We start from the raw sequence: 24583 nt of genomic DNA, 5'->3' as shown, positions 1-24583 counted from the left end.
CGTTAAAGAAGAAGGAAGGTGCTGAGGTGGCTACAGCTTTTGAGGACATTTTCAAAGAAGCTATTAAAACACCAACGTGCTTACAAACCGACAAAGGGAGTGAATTCACAGGTAGAAAGACCGTACGATTGTTTGAAAAATATAAAATAAAATATGTCACCACACAAAATCCAGACATCAAAGGCGGCGTGATCGAAAGAGTAAATCGGACCTTGAAGACTCGTATGTGGCGATACTTGACTCATAAAAACACTTATCGTTACATCAATGTGTTAGAAAAATTGGTGAATGCGTACAACAACAGTGTGCACAGGAGTTTGGGCAATAGATTACGTCCTGTAGATGTGGACGGTGGGGACAATCATGTCATCTACAATGTATTAAAACATATGTTTAAAAAGATACCACGACGAGTGAAACCAAAACTAAAAGTAGGCGATACAGTTCGAATAGCCAGGGAGAAAGGGAGATTTAGCAAAGGCTACGAGACAAACTGGAGTAAAGAAGTGTTTTCGATACATCGAGTGAATTTGTTTATGCCGCTACCTTTGTACACACTTACCGATCTCAATGGTGAAGAATTGAATGGACAGTTTTATGAAGAGGAAATACAAAAAGTCACATTACCCGTCAATCACTTGTTTAAGATTGATAAAATAATAGAGACCAAAGGTCGAGGACACAGTAAGCGATACCTAGTGAAGTGGGAAGGTTACGGAGACGAGTTTAACTCTTGGGTAGCTGCGCACGATTTACAACATGTCTAACATCAGTCAATTTTTCATGACATTGCCCAGCAATAGTTCTATGAAATATTTCCCACAAAATACAGTGACCAGTTATACCACACACTTGTCCAAACACATCCAATTAGACGGGAAGTGGGAATTGGCTTTGGTGGACATTCACTATCCTTGTTCATTTGTGGTGAACGGAAACAATGTTGATGACGAAACAATACGATTTCAGTATGATAGTTTATTAGCGAGATCAACGATCCGCGATACAGAACATTTCGCTATTAAAATAACAGGTGGATACTATAGGAATCTTGATGATCTATTGAATACAATCAACAAACATGAAGACATCCACGATTATATGGAATTTTCATACGACACGAGAATCAACAGAGTTAAACTCAGGATCATGAACGAAAACGTGTCGAATGTGAGTCTGAGTGAAAAACTATCACAGCAGTTGGGTTTTGATTATGATGAGAAAAATATATTAAAACCAAATATTACCGAACTGATTGGTTCTAAAGCGCCAAACCTCGCATTGGGCATTCCAGCGCACATTTATGTGTATTGCGACTTAATAGAGCCACAATTTATCGGCGATACTACAGCACCATTATTGAATATTGTCAACGTCAATATAGATACGTACAAGTACGGATCGTACAATTCAGTGTCATTCACAAGTCCGCACTATGTACCCGTTATGAAATCCACATTTGAAACAGTGGAAATCGACCTGAGGGATCACACAGGGAAAAAACTGCCATTCATGTTTGGAACGTCGTACGTGAAACTTCATTTTAGGAGAGTGCAGCAATAATGATAATCAATCTGAATGATCCCTATTTGGCATACTACCGACGGCAACAATTACAACAGACTGGCGGTGCTATTGATCGAGTATTTCACGGTGCACCATATCAGCGAGGGCATGGAATCGGTAGTTTTCTGGGCGGTATGATTCGCACTATCGCTCCGCTGATCAAGTCCGGAACAAAATCGGTAGGACAAGAAGCATTAAGATCCGGTGTTGGATTCCTAACCGATCTGGCAGGTGGTAAAATTACAGATCCAAAAACAGCCGCCAGCTTACGACTTAGAGAGTTTACTGGATCGTTGAAACGTAAAGCTGACGAGCAGATGGAACGTATGATGCTTGGTGGTGGAGGTGGCATTAGCGCGAAAAGACAACGCGTAACGCGTAAGAGTAACGCGAAACGCGCAACGCGAAAGGCTTCTGCGAAACGCGCAATGCACGGCCGTGGCAGAAAGCCTGTTACACCACAGTCGTTGGCTAAACTTCTTAGAGTGCGGACGTCTGCATCAAGAAGAGGAGGAGTGAAACACAAGAGACTAGTAGGGAGACGACAACAACGACAACGAGGAGGAGTAGAGTCAATGAAGAAGGTGACTTCGCCGAAGAAGCGTACTTATCGCAGTGAAAATTTAAAGTCTATTGATATTTTTAGTTAGTTAAAGAAGAAGGAGTAAAATGTCGTTTCTACATCAAAAATCATGTGAGTGTGTCAAGACCGAGCTGGATTTATTCTCCTTACCACCTACGCAAACGAGTATTGAAAGCGGCAAATGGGTCCAGTACAAACCAATATCCACATTGACCGATGATGCGCCAATAGAGTTTGTAGTTCCGGGTAATGGCGATGAATATACTGACCTTTCACAAACAATGATACAATTGACCGCGTCTATTGTTAAATCTAATGGAACTGCGGTCACTACTGACGAAGAGGCGAAAACAGTTGGGCCAGTCAACAACTGGCTACACTCACTATTTAGTCAAGTGGATATGTTTATGAATCAAAAACTTGTTACGCCCCAAAACAACACATATGCATATCGAGCTTACGTTGAAACGTTAATGAACTATGGATACGATGCTAGAAAATCACATCTAACATGCAGTCTTTGGTACACGGACGATGGTATTGACATGAACGATTGCGCGGAAGAAAATGAAGGACTCAAAGCGAGACGGGAGCTAACTAATAAAAGCCGTGAGATTGATATGCTCGGACATTTGCATGTGGATATTTGCAATCAGAATAAGTTCATGCTAAATGGCGTAGAGTTGAGATTTAAATTTATTCGATCAAAAGATGCGTTCTCCATTATGGCCAGCGCTGGTGAATTCAAGGTACATATTGTCGATATTAGTCTCTGGATTCGAAGATGCAAAATAAGTCCCACCGCACTGTTGGCGCACAGTAAAACACTCCAGACTGGTACGGCAAAATATCCAATCACACGAGTGGAGCTGAAAACATTTACACTACCCTCTGGAATACGTAACAAGACTTTGGACAATATGTTTCTCGGCCAAGTGCCGAAACGCATCATAGTGGGAATGGTTACGAATGCCGCATACAATGGAGATTTTAAAAAGAATCCCTACAACTTCGAACATTTTAAAACAAACTTCTTTTGTCTATATGTTGACGGAGAACAAGTTCCATCAAAACCATTACAGCCCCACTTTGAAAAATCAAAGGATAAATATGTTATGGCATATCATTCGATGTTCTCCGGTTCTGGTGTACATATTAGCGATGCCGGCACCGTTATCAGTAGGGAAGACTTTGGACAAGGATACTGTCTGATGGCATTCGACCTAACTCCAGACTTATCTGCAAGTGACACAACACATTGGAATCTGGTGCGTAACGGTAGTGTTCAAATGGAACTCGGATTCGACGACGCGCTTCCCGAAACTGTTAACTGTTTGGTTTATGCCGAGTTTGACAATGTCATCGAGATTGATCGACAACGCAATGTAATTGTGGACTTTGGTGGTTAATCGATCAGTCTTCTATAAACATTCGTTTGAGATGGACCGTTTACGCAGAGCATTCAAGAAATTGAATATATCATCACCCATCATTGTGGACATTCAATGTTTCAAGGACAACCAAAATGAATATACACTGAAGGAAGTTTGCGTCTTGGAAGCTGACACCGGCGTTCTACTTATGCATCATATTGCTAAACCACCTTACGATCGATCAGAGTTGTCAGATGAAAAATTGCGGGAAAGCTACTGGCTCACAAAACACTGCCACGGACTACGATGGGAGTTCGGTGACATTCCGTACTATGAACTTTTTAACAAATTGACTGATTGTATATCAAGAAGACCGACGGTTTACGTCAAGGGATTTGAGAAGAAAGAATATTTAAAGCGTCATCATGTGATGGACTTTGTTACTACCAACGTAATCGATATTGGTGCAATTGGTTGCGAATCAATCACTTCAATCAATAATTTAATGTCAACAAACGTTTTGCGATGTCGCAATCACAAGTCTATAAACAGTCGATGTGCGCTCACCAACTGTGTCGCAATACGTGGGTGGTTACATCTGACAACAAATTTGGATGAATGTGTGGATACCAGTGGAGATGCGAGATCCTACTACTGCTCTTGTTTTAGCACATCTACTAGTACAACTACTACTGCTGCCTCTGCCGCTACTATTGGTTATGATACTGTAGAATGAACACAGTGCAGATAGAAAGGCATCTATCCAAACTACCTGTGAGCAATGTGGGAGTTTACGCTGCTGACCGAATCCCACAACACATCTCTCCATCCACCGCCATGATTGTCAACACTGATCCGCACAACGAAGGGGGTACACATTGGGTGTCATTCTATTTGAATAGAAATGGAATAATTGAATACTTTGACAGCTATGGCCAGCCACCATACTTACCGACCTACCAGGGATTCCTGAAACGTAACGCCAAGTGTCGCTACATCTACAATGATCACCGCCTCCAAAGTGACGACTCTTCTGTCTGCGCTCACTACTGTCTGGTGTACCTGTATCTTCGTACCACTCACCACAATATGAAGATGGTGGACTTTGTTCACCTTTTTGACAACACATCGACTGCTCAAAATGATGCAATCATAAAAAAAGTCTTTACTCAATTGTACTTAAACAAAAAATGATTTGCAAAAGTAACAATATTCTTTTATAATGAAGAATATATCCCTCTGTACTGAGAGTGTATGATTTATTTCAAATAAAAAGCTTTCAATTATAAAATTAGTCTTTCATAATTTATACTTACCTATACCTATATTTTTAAGTTACCTTATTATTTTTACAAGTGAAAAATTGCAAATTTAGTTTTATTCAAAAGAGGTTGATGGGATAAAAATATAACGCACAAGTCATACAAAATGTGTCTGGTTTATTAACAGAAACAAACAAAAGAAAACAAACAAAGACTAGAATCATAACTAAAATATTCAATCAATTAATCAATCAACTTTATTTAGAAATATAAACATTATATACATTACTTACGGCAAATATTCTGAGATTATGTTTCTGCAAAGAATAGTTTGAGTTCAGGGACCAAGTCGTAAACTTTAAATGAAAATATTATACAACAAAAATTTAAATGATATCACTTTTACATTGAGTTGTAACATAAATCTGAATGCTATTAACTATATTATTATAATATGATAATCTTTAAAGTGTCTATTCACTGTTTATTGTTTTATCACACACATAAACGCCCTATAACCATCACACTCATGCGACTCGTTACCTATACAATTTAATTTTCGTCCAACTCCATCGGAGCTGGTAAAAATGGTGCTGCGGGTAGTGGTGGTGCTCTGGGGGGTATAGCATAATGCCCCCATGGTAGTGTAGAAATTCCATCCTCTGGCATGACGTATCGCTTATCGTCAAACGGTGCCAGAGATCGTTTCCTCACCACGACTGTGTACATAATATGATGCCTACTTTGGAAGCGCTGATTGTCTGTGCTCTTACAAGTTTTGTTATAGAGACAGTCCAAGTAGTCATCAACAGTCAATTTATTTTTAACAACATCGCGATTAACACCCTTTGCCCTCTTGACAGGTGGTGGTGCACCAATATCGTAGTTATCATCTCCGTTACCCTCAGAGCAAGAACTCTTACCGAAAACAAAACAATATAGTTTAGCCATCAACCCTATGAACATATTGATAGTGACTCCTCCTGCTTCGTCCTTAAACTTTCCCAGGACTCTTGCGTTGCTTCCGTCATAGCAGATGTGATTTTTGGGGTAGTTGCTAGTGTCAAAGTCATCGAGGTGTTGTATCATGTCGCGGTAGACGTTTCTGGTACGGATAGCATAAATAATCCCATCAGTGTCAATATACGTCATCCGTATTCTATTCAATCCGTATCGTTCTACCATGTCGTAGTGAAAACCGTACATCCATCTTTTACTATGGTCCAGAATACACATTCCTGCATATACTGGCTTACTAAGTACAATTCTCACTTTTCCCATTTGAAGCAGGGCCAGGTTCTCGTTATACCAAACTCTGTCATTGAAATTTGCCTTGGCCACATACTTTGTGTAAATTTTGTGGGAGGCTGCTAGTTTGAGATTTTGATGTTTCCTCACATTCTGGAGACTCATGCCGTAGACAGCGTTTACCATCAGCTTAAACATCTCAACTTCAAATTTATTGCTGGCACGCTGTCTGAGTTCAGTATTCAATGTCACGTACGGTTTTAACCACGGTGACTGTTTGAATCGGAGTGCTCTGTGGATATGACAAAGTCGTAGTCCATTTTCCATAGCTTGTTGGAGGTAACGATAATGGATCACATATTCTTCCTTATCCGTTAGTGTGGCCATAAGTTTATTGGATCTTCCCGCACCGCTGTTGGTGATGTCATCCGATGAATATGGTAATTGATAAATTGGTGCCTTTCGCACCTCCGGACAGAATGGTAAGTCACGGTGCTTATCATGAATGGCATGATCCCTCGGGTACTCCAGATCCACTTCCAGTACATAACCATACTCACCATCCGATGGAATTTCTGCAATGTTCAAGTCATTGCATTCCGCACGTGATAGCCACTCAAACTGGGCGTAAGGTAATGGCTGAGACATTGCCCATCCATACAAGTTATTGGCGTCATAGTACATTAAAAATGTATCATCATCATTCTCTTCATTATCTGCTTCACTTGTTGATGCGCACTGACCGTTTCGATCACCAATTTTATTTTCCATCCTGGTAAACTTGTTGTTTGCGGTGACGTGTCTAGTGACGCATTGGGTGAGTCCACCTCGAATACCCTTTTCAAAAAATAAATACTGATCTACATCTTGAAGGGTATCAAGTATCACGCCGGTCTTGAACAACATGACATCCCACGCGTATGAAGGTAATGTTAAATAATGTGCTGGGTCCAAGCCGTAGTGTGTTAGACACATCTCCCTGAACCCCTCGAACACATCTGCCAACAGTAGTACGTCTGTTTGTAGGTAGATGTCAGCATATTGTCCGAGGGTTGTGCAGTTGAACTTGGACCAGACACGCTGAGCGTGCGCGTAATCATTATCTGTCACATTATTCCCAAAAACCTGCTTTGGTGGTAGGACTTCTTCGTTCAGTACATCCTGGGATGTAATGTGCTCATAAGGGAAAATGCCTTTCCTACGTAGCATGTCAAACTCTTCTTGATCCGGGTAGCGAGCTCTTGTTATGCTCATTTTATCAGCTGGAAGAATTGATGCCAATATTGCTAGTGATTTTGACATCAGTCGGTATGAATCGACAAATTGTAGTTTGATGCTTTTCCTCCGACCTGCTCCCGGATGTTTGAATCGCTTAGAAAAGGTAATGTATTTTTCCTCGGTGTTGGCGAGCACATCAATATCACCTTTATCCACTGCGAGCTCTCTGACAATAAAGTGTGCATCATAGTTGGATAGGTTATGCAGGTACATGTTCACTTGTTCTTGTTCCTTGTACCGGAGGTTACAAAATCGATGTGCCGCTCCTCGGAACCTGTACGGTGGTGAATGTTGATGATCCCTCACCTTATTGTCTTCATCAGCAGGACCAAACTCTTTTTTGCAGATATGACATACTGCAGACTGTTGATATATTATCTCCTCTTGTGGTGTTAACTGTGGGGGATCATTTGGTATCCGATGTCCATAGAGGATGTCACCAATCTTCCGCACGTCATCCCGTACAGAGTTGATGAAGTGATTAGCGGTGTCTTCACCTCGGTATAGTCGCAGCTTGGAGAACGTAGTGCAGGCTGGGTCGTCATCATCTGCGTCACCATCGTTGACATCCCTCTGGTCGTCATGAATGTAATAAGCATATGCGTACGGTGTATGGATATTCCTGACATTATTAGGTGCATTTGCATTTTGCTGACCTCCCCCTACTATTCTATTACCTGCTGGGTCCCAAGCAGGTGGCACTATAGTTGGTGTAGGTTCGATAGGTTGGTCAGCTTCGTGTGGTACAAGTGCGCACTCAAAGTCTGCGTATATCGTAAAACGACTACGCTGAGTTCGCTCATAATTTTTAAATTTAATTTCCTTTTCTTCTGCAAGGTCAGTTCTCAGTGGCGTGTGTTTTGAACAGTAGCGTTTATGTTCTTCTAATCGCTCCGCCCCTCTGAGCCCTAATTTAGTCGGTTGGTTGTCAAAATATGCAAAGCATCGTTTACATATAAAAATCGCACGTTTACCACGAGTCAACTGACTAGTTACCAACCGCTCAAAATCTTTAATAAATGCAAAATGCGTTGTGCTTTGATTTGTCAGAAATAGTAAGTCAAAGTGATTAACCAATTCTTGGTCGACGACACGGAGTGGATATACAAATGTTTTATCTTCAATCCTACCATTGGTCTTATTCTTCTTCTTCTTACTGTCCAAACCGTACACATTTACGCTAACGCCGGGGTTGTTGCGCTCAAACATGCGGATCTGATCTAATTTTGTTGGAAATTCAATATTACTAAAATTTAAATTTGCTGTTGCACGAACCTCCGTAGTGAACATATTTGGACGAAGTTGTGCGTGGGAAGGATTGTCAATATATTTGGATAAAATGGCATATTCAAAACACCTTTCGTCCGCATCGTTCAGCACGTTAAGTACAGCTTGTTTCGCGGCTATTTCCTGTGGCAGTGGGATGTAGGAGCTACCTCTGAGAGGATTATAAACATTAACTCTCACTTCCATAGTCATAACCCTAACAAAGCTCCATCCCGATCCTCGTAGCTCGCATGTCTCCTTTTCCAACAGAAGTTTCAGAATAAACTCCCTACATATTTCATCAACATCTGATGTTTGGAGCAGGACTACGTTGCAAGTTTTAAATACTCGCCTACACGTTTCACCGTGAATATTAACAAATTCACATTCAATCCAGAGATTTACCTTAAGGGCATGAATGATGGCTAACAAATTGCGCATGAGTGTGATTACCTGATCACGCACATTGTTGAGGAACTCTTGAAGTGTGATGGCTTCATCCACAGGTTCGATCAGACGGTATGTCTTTAACCGCCCGCGGAATGCAGTCTCGACTTCTGCGAAGCCCTCTGGTGCCAGGTCGGATGGAATGATTGGTGCTTCATCGTCATCCTCTCCTCCGGATGACGACGTTGACGTGGCTGGGGAAGGTGGAGGTTGTAGTCCACTGAAGCCTGGTAGTGCTGAGGTGAGCTTGACTGGATGACAGCGGCGATATCGGGTATGACATTGTAGATTATCTTTCCTCGAGAACGTCTTCCCGCACGTCTCGCACACGAATAGTCCTGAAAAAACATTAGTACACATATTACACAGACGGATAAATATAAATAATTATTTTACATGTTTTTTTTGCCTAATTTAATTTACTGTTTCAGAATTATATTTAGCCATATTATATTAATGATATATATTAATAATCTTTATTTCACTTGGCTTTTGGTAAAAAAAAAATAGTTAGTAGAGTTTAGGATTTTTAAATATTTTTAATGGATAAAATTTAGTTTGTTTTAAGAAACAAAATACATACGTACAACAACTGCTAAAAGTAGTTTGTTGGTTTATTTTTTGAATAATGTAATTACCTGTTAGTAAATATCAAAGATAAGGATAGTAAAACAAAGAAAAAACAATACATACCTGCTGGACGGATCTCCTCATGTTGAACTGTTGGTTGTAGTGGTGTTGTATATGGAGCTGATGATGGTCCTGGTATGGGTTCAGGCAATGGTTCTACTCTAGGCGCAGGTAGTAGGCATGCTACTGACGGCGTTGGAGCGTGAACCGTGCGTTGGTGACGTAGGAGGTTGCTCCGTCGATTGAATGCACGACCACAGTCGGGGCAATTATGCAAATCGTTGACGTTGCAATGAACTGTCCTGACATGCTCAACAGCATGCTGTTTCAGCCTGAAGCTGCTGCTGCAAATGGCGCACACGTATGGTCGTTCTAGGACATTCTCCATAATCTGAATCATTGAAATGCGATTAGTGTACTGACTAAATAATCTATTTCCCACTACTATTGCACACAAATATTTTTCTGTTAGTACAACAGATAATTTTAATATGTGATGGAATATCTGTTTGTACACTACTAATACACCAAATGTAAATAAAAATCATTTAAATATAACAACCACTTTGAATACTAAATTTGATACGTTGTATGATGCCTGGAGATGTATGTTACCTTACTAGTAATGCATAAAAATTTAAATATAATAATTACATAAAATACTTTATTTGTTAATTATATTATGTGATGAAGTCTCTGTTTCCGCACTACTAACTTACAAAATTGAAATGTAGTAATCACTTTGAATACTATCGTTGATAATTATAATACGTGATAAAATATCTGTTTCCACACTACTAATGTACAAAATGTAAATGTACAATCACTTTCAATAACTTATTTTAAATATTTAATGTGAGGGTGGGAATGTTCCATTTCTCCACTACTAATGCATGAAATTCAAATGTAGTAATCACTTTAAATACTATCTTTGAAAATTAGTTGTATGGTATACTATTGTTTCCCACTACTACTTCACAAAACTAAAATGATTATTTTTATAAATATGATAATAAAATGCTTACATTTATCAATACTATTAAACGTAGTTTGAAATGTGATATTTAATAATCATACTTAGTTCACTTCTAAAAATGGTTTACACTTATAATGAAAAGAAAAATTGTTATTTAATAATAAAATACTTACAATAATTATTATTGTGATGATCCAATGATGACACAAAGCGCGAACTCGTGATGGATAAATTACTTGATTTAATAGAGTCACGAATACGTCTAATCACTGTGGTAGCTGGGAGCAGACTGGATAGAGATCGACGGGGGAGCGTGCGATGAGCGACTTGTTGCTATGCGGAGAACAAAACTGCTCTCTGATTGGTCAAAATAAGCTAACATCCTATTGGTGGTAAATAAGTGTGCGCTATGCGGAGAACAAAGAATACAAGGGAGGAGCGGGGGGCCGCTTGGAGCGCAGGTGTTGCGGAGCAGCTGCGGCTGACAGTGAGTGATGGTGTAGGGAGGGTTGGCTTGGAGACCTCCCACGATGCGTAGGGTGGTTCCAGACAACAAAGGATGACCTTGAACCTGCGCGATGGTGGTAGGGGTTAGCGACGGGGGTGGCGCCGGGGGTGGGGTGGCGCCGGGGGCGGGGGCGTCGGGGGGCGGGGGCGGCGTCGTGTGACGTCACACGCTCACACGCTCACTCACGCTCACTGCCGCCGGAGCCGCTAAATCCCTCTACTGGTAATGCTATGAAATAAATTTTGAATGATGTTGGCTTGAATAGAATAGAATCAATATACCGTAAGGTGTCATTTAAATTGAAGCAGTGCTGAACCGAGTGTCCCAGATTAAATTCAATACCAAACCTGAAAAGAAGTGTAACTTAACTTTATATAAAAATAAGTGGTACAATCTTACTAATATTATAAATGTGAAAGTTTGTGTGTGTGTTTGTTTGTTTGTTTGTTTGTTTGAAGTTCAATCACGCATAAACCACTGGACGGATTGGGCTGAAATTTGGCATGATGATAGCTTACATTCCCGATTAACATATAGGCATATTCTTATCTCAAAAATCCTTTCGGGCTCCGCCCCAGTGGCTCTGTAATTTCCCATGTTAACCTTATGAGTATTCATATTTAGGAATTAAAGAATTTAGTCAGCTGTTTCAACTAAAAAAGTTGGTTCTATGATATGGAAAAGCATTAAAAAGTTATAAGATTTACCAACAGGGTGCAGCACTATATTTTTTTTTGCATTTATGAAAACAGCTAATTTGAACTAAGCAGCAACAAAAAACTGTGATTCGCAATGAGAACTGTCAAAGTAGGATTGTTTACAGTTATGTTTATGTTTTTCATTTCATGAATAATTTGTAATATTTTGCGAATTGTTGATAATTTATTTTTCTCTATTGTTTAGGTGAAGTGGTAGAACATTATGGCTATAGTAGATGTGTAATACTATAGAATACTGTAAATTTAAAAAAGCAAATTTTATCAAACTGTGTCCTCCCTTATTGCAAACGCATAGCTTGAGTATAACTGCAATAAGTATTTTATACTTATATTCCAACCCCGTACGAAGGACGGGTACTCTGCTAGTCTATATATAAAGGCAAAAGTACTCATGAACTTTTGAGAAAACTACAAGTCACACCCCCATAAACCATATACTTAAAATGTTCGTCATGGCGAGAAACCTTGCGCAAAACTATCCATTTTTTCATAAATTGCCGTTTAAGGTCTTAGTTGCTTTCCAAAGGGAACTTTCCATATACTTTTAAAAATACCTCAGCTGTTCTTATTTGTATGTTATTCTTTAAATTATTCATTACCTTAATCTGGTGTGATTATTTGTTTGTAATGCTGTATTCTGTTTTGTATATTTCATCTTAACTTAACCAATCAATAGTTTTTTATAATACTTATGAAGTCAAACGGGTTGAAGCCCGTGGGTAACAAGATAGTTTTCAGTAAATGTAAAAGTGAATACTGTATTATACTTATGAAGAAAGCACGAAGTAATATTACCAGACTATACCGAGTTAAATATATGACGCCATTCTATATATTACAGTCATCAATAACTGTGTCACTGCACGTTGTAAGTGCTCTTCTTATGTTATGACGACTCTTTTCGAAGCCATTGAATTCTAAATTGTTTCTATTTAGTAGGGGTAATGGTTTATAATCAATGATAGTACTGTTAATTCCAATTAATTTTAGTATGCCATCTTAGAACTTACATCTGGTAGTGGAAACTTGGTGCTTCAGGAATTGAATGTCGATTGTACTTGCATTAAAAAATGTACAACGCATTTAGTAATAAAAACTAAAATCTGTATTTTTAAAACAATCTAGGAATTTCAGAAAACAACAAAATAAACTTACACTTTCCAACTCTCGTTATTATATTGATAGTAATAGCACAGACAATGGAAACATTAAAGTATTATATTGTCTGTGGTAATAGTTTTATCTAAGGTGTTTATTATCGTAATAGTCCCAAAAACAGTTTTGGTTTGGGAAACAACCTAAATTGTATATCCGAGTTACAGTATGTATTTACCGATCATTATTATTATTAACTAGAGGACCAATGATGCTCCGCAGCGTTGAAATAAATATCATATCCGAGAAATAATCAAATTTATGATTTTTGATTGAATAATACAGTATTTTGAACCTAACTGATTCAAACGATCAATAGCTCAAATTAAAGCCTATCATTTACTGACTACTGTACTTTGATTTTAAAACATACTAAAACATATAAACAATACAAAACAACTATTGCTCTTTAATCATACAAAACCTTAAAAAAATAATTTTTATCTTGGTTGTTCACCTTGCGTTTGCTTGTAAGTCGCCCGCTTTGAATAACTAACAGATTAAATGAAAGCCGGTATTTCACTGAAGGTTCTTAGACCAAAATATGTAGGATTATATAATTATAACTGGTTAAATACATCTTTAATTAAAGTAAGAATTCAAAAATAAATCAAATTTACGTTTTTTGATCGAGTAAAACAGCATATAAATATATTCAGATGCTTGATGTGAAATCTGTGCGTGCATACCTTCAATTTGAGCATACCTTCAATCATGAAAATCAGTCGGGTAGAAGAGCCCAACGAACTCGGAAAAGAAAACCCATTTTTTCACTTGATGACATCATGGTAAGTAAAATTTATTACACACCTATTTGACCAAGGAAAACATGTAATGAATTTGACTTAAATACAGGTCATAAGTGGTTAGAGTGTTGTTACTACGCGGCAGGTATTATTTTGATCATTGATCGATTGATCATAAAAGGAAATTGTAAACATGGAAATTGTACCTAATTAAATCATGTTATTATAAAATATTTTTCTCATACTTTATTTGCTTATATTTAACTTAAGTGTTAAATTGTTAGAGATTTTTTTAATTCTTCTCCTTTTGGTCCCAAACCCACAAAGAACAACAAGTATAACTGTTTGTAAACATCTTCCAATAGACATTTCTTGTTAATTCTTTCGTTGTATGAAGCTAAGTTATGAGAAGTTAATTTTCAACCTTAAACTCAAGTTCGTACGGAGAATTCTTGTGTGGATGTACAGGATGGTTCCAAACAACCTTGTGGTCTGCATCTAAGCCTCGACTCCCGGTACCTGTTGAGTTGCAAATAGGTAATACGACACCGCAACCTAAAATGCAAGTGAAGGCAGGAAGCCGTGCCATGTACCGGAAGTGCACTTGACAAGTGTTTTGCGTGACGAGGACCGGAAGTGTCTGCACGAAGCTGGATCATCGGAGATCTGGTAATTACTTTGATTGTTGCCATTGTGTCATGTGACCTGACCCGAGCGTTACGTGTTGCGCTGCCGCACGCGTGATGCGTGATGGTCTGTGTGACTCTGGAGATGGCATCAGCACGCCGTTGTCGCTGTGGCAGATCTTACCATTGTTGAGGACAACTGAAGCAGAAGACTCGCAGCTTGGGCTGACTTCGACGAACTCCCGTGTCTAAAGTCTCAGACAAAAGCTTTCTTTTTAGCGAATTTCACCTTTAGGGAAGAAGTTGTTGTGGCGCGGTAAGAGCTTCGGGACCGATTTTCTTTTTCATTTTCATGTTTGCAGAGGCCAAAAACACTATTCGTTCGACTTTCGATTCTCATACAGTATATACTGGATGAATCACGTAGGGAATCCACTATTGATTTCAGACAAACCGTTAACGATGAAATGATAAGTGTCCCACAAAACCAACCATATGGGTAATATTATAATAATCATTAATTAATTGTACCTATTGCTATCAAACAGCCGCAAGTATCAATGTAACGTAATTGGGCTTTATTAATATTACAGTACATTCTTGAAATGACTCAATGTCAGAGTATCAACCATCTTATAGCCATCTTATAATATTGTATATGTTCGTTGAATACAAGATGTGAAAATCGCCATACTTTTCTACCACTGCACCAAACAACAGAAAAAAGTAAACTATAAAACTTTCGCACAATATCACAAATTATTTATTAAATTAAAAACATAAACATACAACTGTAACTGTAAGTATAACAATTGTAAGTGTAAACTATCCTACGTTGACCGTTCTCATTGTGTAACTCAGATTTTTTATGCTGCTTACTTCAAATTAGCTGTTATCATAACTAGCTGTTACCCACGGGCTTCACCCCGTTTGACTTACTATTGGTTGGTTAAGTTAAGCTGAAATAAACAAAACAGAATACAGTAATACAAACAAATAATCACACCTGATTTTAATAAGGTAACACCATAGATGTTTTGGTAACACCATTGACTATTGGATATTTAATACATTGAAAGAATAACAAACAAGTACAGCTGAGGTATATTTAACATTAGGTATATGGAAAGTTCCCTTTAGAAAGGAATTACGACCTTAAAGCCCTATTGTAATATTGTAACTATTCAGTAATTTATGAAATAATGGATAGTTTTACGCAAGGTTTCTGGTCAAGACGAACATTTTAAGTGTACGGTTTATGGGGGTGTGACTTTTTAATGCTATGAATATCATAGAACCAACTTTTTTAGTTGAATCAGCTGACAAATTTTTTTTTTTTTTTTTTTTTAACTTAATTTTATTTTACAATCTGTTCAGTACTTTGAACAATTAGTAAAAGGAATAATATAAATAAGTGTCTTGACCAAGAATCTTCCCTGTGAAAGATCTTGCAAAATTAAATAGTCATGTCATAACTAAAACTATACAAATCGGTATGGGAGTTCTAGAACTTTCACAATTTTCAGTCTGTTGGGAAAATCACTATTGTCCAGCAAATTAACGGCTATATTGTTCGGGTGGGTTTCGAGTTTTTCTTGATAGTTCTTGCTAATTCTTGTTATTTCTTCAATTACTGTAGGTATTCTGAAATCTTCATGGATTGTTCGATTCGAAACAAACCACGGAGCATCAACTATTCTTCGTAGCGCCTTTGACTGAAATCTTTGAATAATTGCTAAGTTGGATTTACTTGCCGTTCCCCAAAGCTGTATCCCGTACGTCCAAATAGGTTTGATCATAACTTTGTAAAGTGTGAGTTTATTGGTCAACGAAAGCTTAGATTTTTTGCCTAGAAGCCAGTTGAGTTTACGAACCTTCAAGTCCATTTGTTGTCTTTTACACCAAATATGTGTTTTCCAAGTTAATCGTTTATCCATATGGAATCCTAAATACTTAACGCTGTCCACTTCTGTCAACGCTATATTGTTCAAAGTAACTGGAGGGCAGTTTTCTTGTCTCAGCGTGAATGTTATATGTAAAGATTTTGTTTCATTAACTTTAGTTCTCCATTTTTTTAGCCACAGTTCGAAATCATTTAATGCAACTTGCAATTGATTTGAAGCATCTTGAGGATTTTCGTGAATGGAGAGAAATGCAGTATCATCCGCAAACGTAGCAACCGTAATATTTTGGCCCACGGGGATGTCGGAGGTATATAGTAGATATAAAACAGGTCCAAGAACACTGCCTTGGGGTACTCCAGATTGAATAGGCTTCAAGTCGGTTAAAATTTCTTGAAATTTAATCTGGAAGAATCGTTCATTTAAGTAAGATTTTAACAAACTGTAAAAAGAATGGGGGAGCAAGGATTTAAGTTTATACAGAAGTCCAGTGTGCCACACTTTATCGAATGCCTGTTGTACATCCAGAAATGCAGCAGAACAGTACTTTTTTGTTTCAAATGAATTTTTAATGATGTCTACTAGTCTGTGGGTTTGTTCAACTGTAGAGTGTCCTTTCCGGAAGCCAAACTGATGCTCAGGAATCAAATTTAAGTCTTCTATAATTGGGTTCAATCTTCTTAGGATTAGTTTTTCAAATAATTTGGATACAACAGGAAGCAAACTTATGGGTCTGTAGGACGAGACCTCATTTGGTGGTTTGCCTGGTTTTGGAATGACCACAAGTTGAGCTATCTTCAATTGAACTGGAAAATATTCTAGCCGTAATATTGCGTTAAATATGAAGGTCAGCAATAATATTCCTTTTCGTGGCAATTCTTTCAGAATCCTGCCAGTGATTAAATCGTATCCGGGACTTTTCTTTGGGTTTATTTCCTTTTGTATTACTTTTAGAACTTCGGACGGTGTACAGGGTGATATAGGCAAAGATAATTGATTAGGTGAATCCAAATATTCAAAAATATCACTCTCGTCGTTTGGTGGATTGGGAAGTAAGGGCTTGAATACTTCTGAAAAGTAATTTGAGAATATACTTGCTTTCTCCATGTTAGTTTTGGCCCAATTTCCATCATTTTTCCTGATAGGTGGAACATGTTGTACTGGGCGCTTTACGTACCTCGTGGATTTCCATAAGGAGTAATCTGTGGCTTCAGTTGGAGATAAATTGTTGGTAAAGTCGGAAAACCATTCATTCTTTAGATTTACTAAACATCGTTTTAAAGTTTGAGCTGCATGATTAAACCTATTTTTATCAGCTGGGTTTCGAGTATTCTGCCAAATCCGTCTTAGCTTGCGTTTCTCAGCAATTCGTTTTTTTATAAACAAAGGATAGTTTATCGATTTCGTCACCGAGGTTTTTGCTTTAGGAGTGGCTTCCCAACCTGCTTTTTGTATAGTGGTATTGAAGTAATTAATTGATTCCTCCAAATCTGTTGGGTTTTTAACGGAATTTTCAGGTCAATATTACTGTTTATTAAGTCTCTAAAGTGATCCCAATCAGTGAATTTATTGCAAAGGAATGGTGGTTGTTCTTTAAGAGAAATGATCTTACTGTATGTTATGATAACAGGAGAGTGATCAGAAGAAAGATCAAGGGATGATTCTACATCAATATAGTTCAATGAAATGCCCTTTAGTACGCAAAAATCTAATAAATCTGGCACTTTGTTTTGGTCCGTTGGCCAATAAGTAGGTTGGCCTGTCGAAGCACAATCAAATCCATTTTCTGTTATGGCGCTATAAAGCGTTCTTCCTCTAGGAGTTATTAGTCTTGATCCCCAGTGGGTGTGTTTTGCGTTATAGTCTCCACCTGCAATGAATTTTGAGCCAAGAGATGAGAAAAATTCTTTAAACTGGTCTTTATTGATAACATGAGGTGGGGGACAATAAACAGCCGACAGTGTCAGAGAGCTATCATGCCCGTCCTCTAAAACTACGCTGGTAGCTTGTAGAAAATTATTTTGTGTTTTAGGTAGTTCAAATTGTTTAAGTTTTTTGTGAACTAGCACCGCTGTTCCGCCATGGGCCCTATTATCAGGGTGATTAGTACTATAAACATTGAAATCTGAAATATTAAAAAAACTCTTGTCAGTAAAGTGGGTTTCTGAAATCAAACATATATCTATTTTTTGTTGAGTAATAAAAAGCTTGTCTAACTTTACGGTTAAGACCTCAAACCGATTTGATGCCATCAGTGAGACTGATGTAATGGAAGAGAGTGACGCGGCGGCGTCATCTCAGGCTCCTGAAGTCAAGCCTCCTCCGATTTTTGTTCCTGACGTATTAGATGTTAAATGTATGGTCACCATGATTGAGTCTGTAATACCCAGTAGCTCTTACACGTATAAATGTCTGAGCCAAAACAAAATTAAAATCAATACAGAGTCTTCGGAAGCATACCGAAAACTAGTTCACAAACTTAAAGAAATTGATGCAAAATTTCATACTTACCAGCTTAAGCAAGACAAAGCTTATCGCGTGGTTTTAAAAAACATGCACTTTTCCACAGATGTTTTGGACATAAAAAACGCTATTGAGGCTTACGGGTTTCAAGTCCGTAATGTAGTCAACATCCGGCAACAAAAAACAAAAACGCCTCTATCATTGTTTTTTGTCGATCTTGAGCCTAATTCAGGCAATAAGAACATATTTAATATTGAATACCTTCTAAATGCTAAAATCACTTTCGAGCCTCCCCTAAAGAAGCCTGATATTGTTCAGTGTAAAAGGTGCCAAAACTATGGCCACACTAAAACTTATTGCTGGCACCCATATCGATGTGTAAAATGCGGTCAAAATCACGATACGCTAACATGTAAAAAACCTATTTCTGAACCACCAAAATGTGCCTTATGTGAAGGAAATCATCCTTCAAATTATAAAGGCTGTTCCGTATACAGAGAGATCAAAAACAATCTGCACCCTCCTTTGAGAAAGAGATCTCTGAACAACGCCAAATCAAATAACGAGAAAGCCTCTGCCGAAATTCCGCCCAGTCTTCCTTTAGTTGATACAACTGATCGACCTCAATCATACGCCCAAGCTGCTGCTTCTAAAAAAATGCCACAAATGACTGAAACCTGTAGGATGGATAGCTTAGAAAAAACCATTGAAAGTTTTATAGGCAAATTTGAAAAGCTACTGCTCCAACAAACTCAGCAAATAGGTTCTCTTATGAATCTATTAACCACCGTCATAAGTAAACTAAATTAAATGAATCATTTCCTTAGGATTGCACTCTGGAACGCCAACGGCTTGGCAAATCATTGTCAAGAGCTGACAAAATTATTTAATTCCTTTTAAATATGAATACTCATAAGGTTAACATGGTAAACTCTAGAGCCACTGGGGTGGAGTCCGAAAGGATTTTTGAGATGAGAATATGGCTATATGTTTTTTTCGGGAATGTAAGCTGTCATCATATCAACTTTCAACCCAATCCGACGAGTAGCATGATTGAACTTCAAACAAACAAACAAACAAACAAACAAATAAACTCACAAACTTTCACATTTATAATATTAGTAAGAGATGTTATGTTAAAACTATAATAATTACTACTACTACCACAGTATTATAGTAATTACTACAAAAACCATTTTGTTCAAACTGAAATCAGGTGAAAGAGTTAAGCTTGCAAAGCCAGCCAGTTAATAATAATTGGTCGGATTACGTTTCTGTCTGGGTTTAGTTTAGCATACCTAATACCTTCGTACTGTTTCTAGTTGCATTTTATAATCCCTAACGTTCAACATCGTTCTAAAGTTTTCTATATTGCTTTGCATAACGTAGGTGTCGTTATACCCTATAAACTATCGTGTGAACCCAAACTACACACTTTCTTAATTATGCCATTTTCATCAAAAATAATACCATAGGCAATAGAATTATAAATCATTCTTTTGCCTATAATAACCCTATGTTATAAAAAAAAAACTCGTACGACGACACGAAATGCCTTAATTTGTGTCATTGTACGAACTTGTTGTCAACCAAGCAATAGAAAATGCCTTTTATTGTAATATTTGACTATAAGATAGCTTAAATTGTATTCGTTTGATTAGAATCGAAAATATTACTCTGACAACAGATTGATACGACGAAACAAATTTCGTAAGGGAGAACTTCGCACAACGAATGACTGTGAAAATAAAATATTCAATCCCAGATTGTAACCATTTGTCGATACAATAGCTTACACTTTTTCTAGATGAAGATAGCCTTTGATAATTAACCACACATCATACCCTCTGTAATTCTAACAAACTTATACTACGACACAAGTATAGGAAAGGAGAACTTCATACACCAGGAACCTGTTACAAGGAAATACACAATACATCGTGTCTTACTGCAACGACTTGTCGCTGCAATCGCCCAGCCCTGGACTGGGATTCTGCACGGTGCGTTGCGGAGGTGAATCAGCCCAACATCTTCTATACTGATCCTCAGCAGACAGGACCCCCGGCGCCGAATGTATACAAATTCGCAGAGTCTAGACGGATAGACGTTGTCGTGCCTCGTGATTGCGAGACTGACGGACAGTTTCCTGGGAATGTTCGTGAGGAGGTCACTCGCGAAGCACGCAACATGCAACAATAGGGGAGCCGCAAGGGAGTACACTGTTGCTCCTCATGTTTATGGAACTGTTGCTTGTTAATGAGGAAATCGTTTTTATCTCTGATTATTCTGAGTTTTTTGTTGAAATTGTGCTGTCTAGTGCCAAATACTGAATAAATCTTACATACGCTTCTTTGGCTGTCTAGTGTCTACGACATCCTTTTTCAAGCATTATTCTCGTGTATCAAAGGCCAAACATAAGTGGGAATAGCGTACTTTATCTACGTTTGTTGCTGTAGAGCAGCATGTTACCTTCAGATAACCAGGGTTTGGCCTCATACTCATCTGTAACTAGTTCCTAGATTCTAGATTTTTTCTTTTGAAATACATGTAACTGCTACAAAGCTTGAGCTTTTATACATCTAAATGACTGTCACTTTGGATTTGGCCAGATCAATAACAAAATTCAAGAGTAATAAATGTATTGCATTTAGCCAAAGTCTGTTTACATACCACAGACTAAAGAGAGTAGCTGTACTCTCTACTCTATTTAATCTTTGGTAGAACTGCTACAATACAAAGCTAGACCTGCATTTTGTCTACGATTGTCTCCAAGGACGTGGCCTAATCTATAACTTCGGTTTTGTCTGCAGCAAAAGTAATTATTTCCATGGATGTCTTGATATTTGAAGCTGCCTTCATACAGCCTACACCACACTCAAACTTAGGAAACGTAGGACTAGTACAGAGCTAGAGCTGCAATTTGTCTACATCTAGAATTTATAAACCCAAGATCTGGTTTTTTTCTACGTCTTTATCTAAAGATGTCCACCTTATCGTTTAATTTAGCATGCTTGACGTGGTCTGTTTGCAGCTAGCTAGACGTTTCCTAAATGTGTAGCTATAGCTAATCTTGGGCTAGTGTAGAGCAAGCTATAGAACTGCTGTCTGCTGCTAGATATAAACATGTTATATCTCTAGGTTCAGCTAGACTTGGTACAGTGGTTGTTATGTCTGCTACCAGAGCTAGACTTGTTATGTCTACCGCCAGAGCTAGACTCGGTCTATGTCTCAAGTTATAGCTAGCCGAGGCCGCGCCGAGGTCACTCCACTATTAACTGTTATCACGGTCTAGACGAAGTTTTGGTTTTGTTGCCTCCCTCCTCGGACACCGCGCGGTAGTTTTATTACAGCAGAAACTATCGAGCGCTCCACGACATCACGGCTCGGTGCTGGAGATTCCACACTACACTGACGATGATAAAATCAGACAACATATAGGTAGACTTTAAAACAATGATGAGCTACAATCAGCCTTTAAATTCATTAATCTGTAAAAAATATTTTGATATTGCTATATTTATTTACTAAGTTCCTATCTGATAATTTCTGTACAGTAGGCGTTAATCTATTAATTATAATTTCATTTTACATTACAAATGTTTCCAGATATATCAAGCACGGATAAATATTATTGTAACTAGCTGTTGTACCCGTGCTTTACAACGGGAAGAGGAGACGAAATAGAAACATGTTGATCTCTATAACATTATATAAAGAGTTTCACACCCACAAACGCTTTTATAAGCAAAATTCAACATTTATGGCCTTTAGAAACGTTTGTGGCTTTTTAATTTGATAAGTAGTGGAAAGCGCCATTTTGGTTTTAGTTGATTATAAATCTTGTAATATGAGAAAACCCAATTTTTAAATAACACTTGAACATACATGTTTCATCTCCATATCCCTTATTTGGATATTTTTTTCTTTATTTTTGACATTTGAAATTTCAATCTTGAAGTTTCAAAGCTACTAATAAGGGTGCGCTCTACCCCTGATGCGCAACCGTATGCAAGGGTTTGCAACATTACTGTTTTCACCTGCTACATTAAAGGTAGAATCAAATTTAAGGTCTCATATTAAAGGGGATGAAATTTTCTATAGTTCTGCGTTTAATTTATTTTTAATACACACTGAAAATTTGAAAAAAACGCAAAACTATGGATTGGTATTTGCACTACTATAAGTGGTTTAGAGTGCGTAGTTATAATAATTGGTTAATTCGAAAACAGTAATCTTGGAAACCTCTGCAAGCGCTTCTCGCGGCACTGTCCAATGGTGCAACATAGCAACTGAAGACCGAGCTGAGATTTCCGAGCTGAGGTAGAGCGCTAACCTTTAAATGAACAAGTTTGTTAGGCCAATCTTCTTCAAATTTTATCCATATAAATAAAATTACAGTTTTGTGTGTACATTGCTTAGAATCATGCAGTTTTTGTTATTTTACGTTTCATAGCCTAAGAAAGCCGAAATTAGTCTTATCTCAATTTATGTCTGTCTGTCCATTCTGTCATTCTGTCAGTGACGCCAAAATGTCATTTTACGCGGCCTACTCCTAGAAAACTAGAGAACCGATCAACGTTCAAATCATTTTTCTGTATTTACTGGATTAGTGAGAGTGTCATTGGCTATATAAACATGGCCTCGCTTCTTTGAGACGCTTTAACAAATAGAAAGCAGAGCTTGATTTTATACAGTAACTGTTATAGAATCTTTTTTATTTCTATAATCATTGACATAGTTTTAAAATAAACAATATAAAGTTATAGGGGTTTTAGATTAAATATACCTACCATATAGCTGTGTAAAATCCATCTAATACGTGAATACGTTTTTTGTAACACAACTCCTCCCTTATTTGTGGACCAATTTCAACGTATAAGGTGTCAAAAGATTCGTTTGTGGGTTTGCGTTTGTGGGTGTGAAACTATTTATATAATGTTATCAATGTGTAGTTTTGCAATAAGGCTTTAGAATTGAAAATTATTTAATTTGAATTTTAATTTAAACTTTAACGATTTTGGAGTATTAACGACCTTGCAATTTGGCATAGGGTATATTCGTCAGAAACCTGTGTTGTAAATTTATATATGCGCCCTCTGCCGGTGGGCTAGTTAAACTACATTAATTTTACTTGTAAGTTTTGCTGCAACTTTATTATGGTAATGCACCACAATCAACTGTAATACGGACTATTTTGTGTCATAATAACTTATTCGGCTATTTTTCTTTTCACTTAGGTTGAAATCGTGATCACACCCAACAGTCACCTAGCGTGAATATTACAATGATATAGTAATACAGTATAACCATTTTCCATGCGATTTCACCATTCTTGCTGCAGCGTTCTGCCGCTATCTCCAGTATACCTACTTGGCAGTCTGTCCGCTAGACAGCTCTGGCTGTACTGTCTAACAACAGAACGTTGTCGAGACTCATCTCCCGTATCTGAAATTACTGTAATTGCATTAAAACGGTCCTGCAAATGCATCTCGGTGCAATAATTGCATACATCTCGACCTGGTGATTGCAAGTTGCACCTTATAGTTACTGTTATCTGCAGACGCAAGTTTGTTGCTGCCAACCAGTTAGTTGCTGATGGAATCTGCTCAGCACCAACCTGTACTTTACCTCAGACTAGTCCAGTGATTGGCTGTAATCTTCATAATCTCAATCAGATAAAGGCTGCATGATTATTGCTCACTCCCGGTTGACAGTGTTATAGCTTGATGGATTTTAATGGAAAATGTTGTTGGACGTAGGCATTGTCTCTGATGTGACAAAGAATAATATGTTATCAAGTGTGGTATAAACAGTATTTCTTATACTATAACTTAAA

The 24583-nt window shown here is 37.8% G+C and overlaps 1 protein-coding gene across 1 annotated transcript; it reads left to right on the top strand.

Annotated features, from left to right (window-relative positions):
* Positions 1-2622: 2622 nt before the first annotated feature.
* LOC129003745 (uncharacterized protein F54H12.2-like) lies at positions 2623-3558 on the top strand. The gene has a single exon (XM_054432041.1). It carries the CDS (start codon positions 2623-2625, stop codon positions 3556-3558), a length of 936 nt encoding a protein of 311 aa, XP_054288016.1.
* The last annotated feature ends 21025 nt before the right edge of the window (positions 3559-24583 follow it).

Source organism: Macrosteles quadrilineatus, unplaced genomic scaffold (assembly GCF_028750875.1).
Source record: "Macrosteles quadrilineatus isolate MER2022 unplaced genomic scaffold, UCM_ALF_1.0 Scaffold_9__3_contigs__length_116548681, whole genome shotgun sequence".
Lineage (NCBI taxonomy): Eukaryota > Metazoa > Arthropoda > Insecta > Hemiptera > Cicadellidae > Macrosteles > Macrosteles quadrilineatus.
Note: the sequence above shows the minus strand (reverse complement) of the source record. Positions and strands in the feature narration are given on the sequence as shown.

Bases quoted from the DNA above. Each gene is read 5' to 3' on its own strand.
- LOC129003745 (XM_054432041.1), top strand. From the start codon at position 2,623: ATGAACTATGGATACGATGCTAGAAAATCACATCTAACATGCAGTCTT.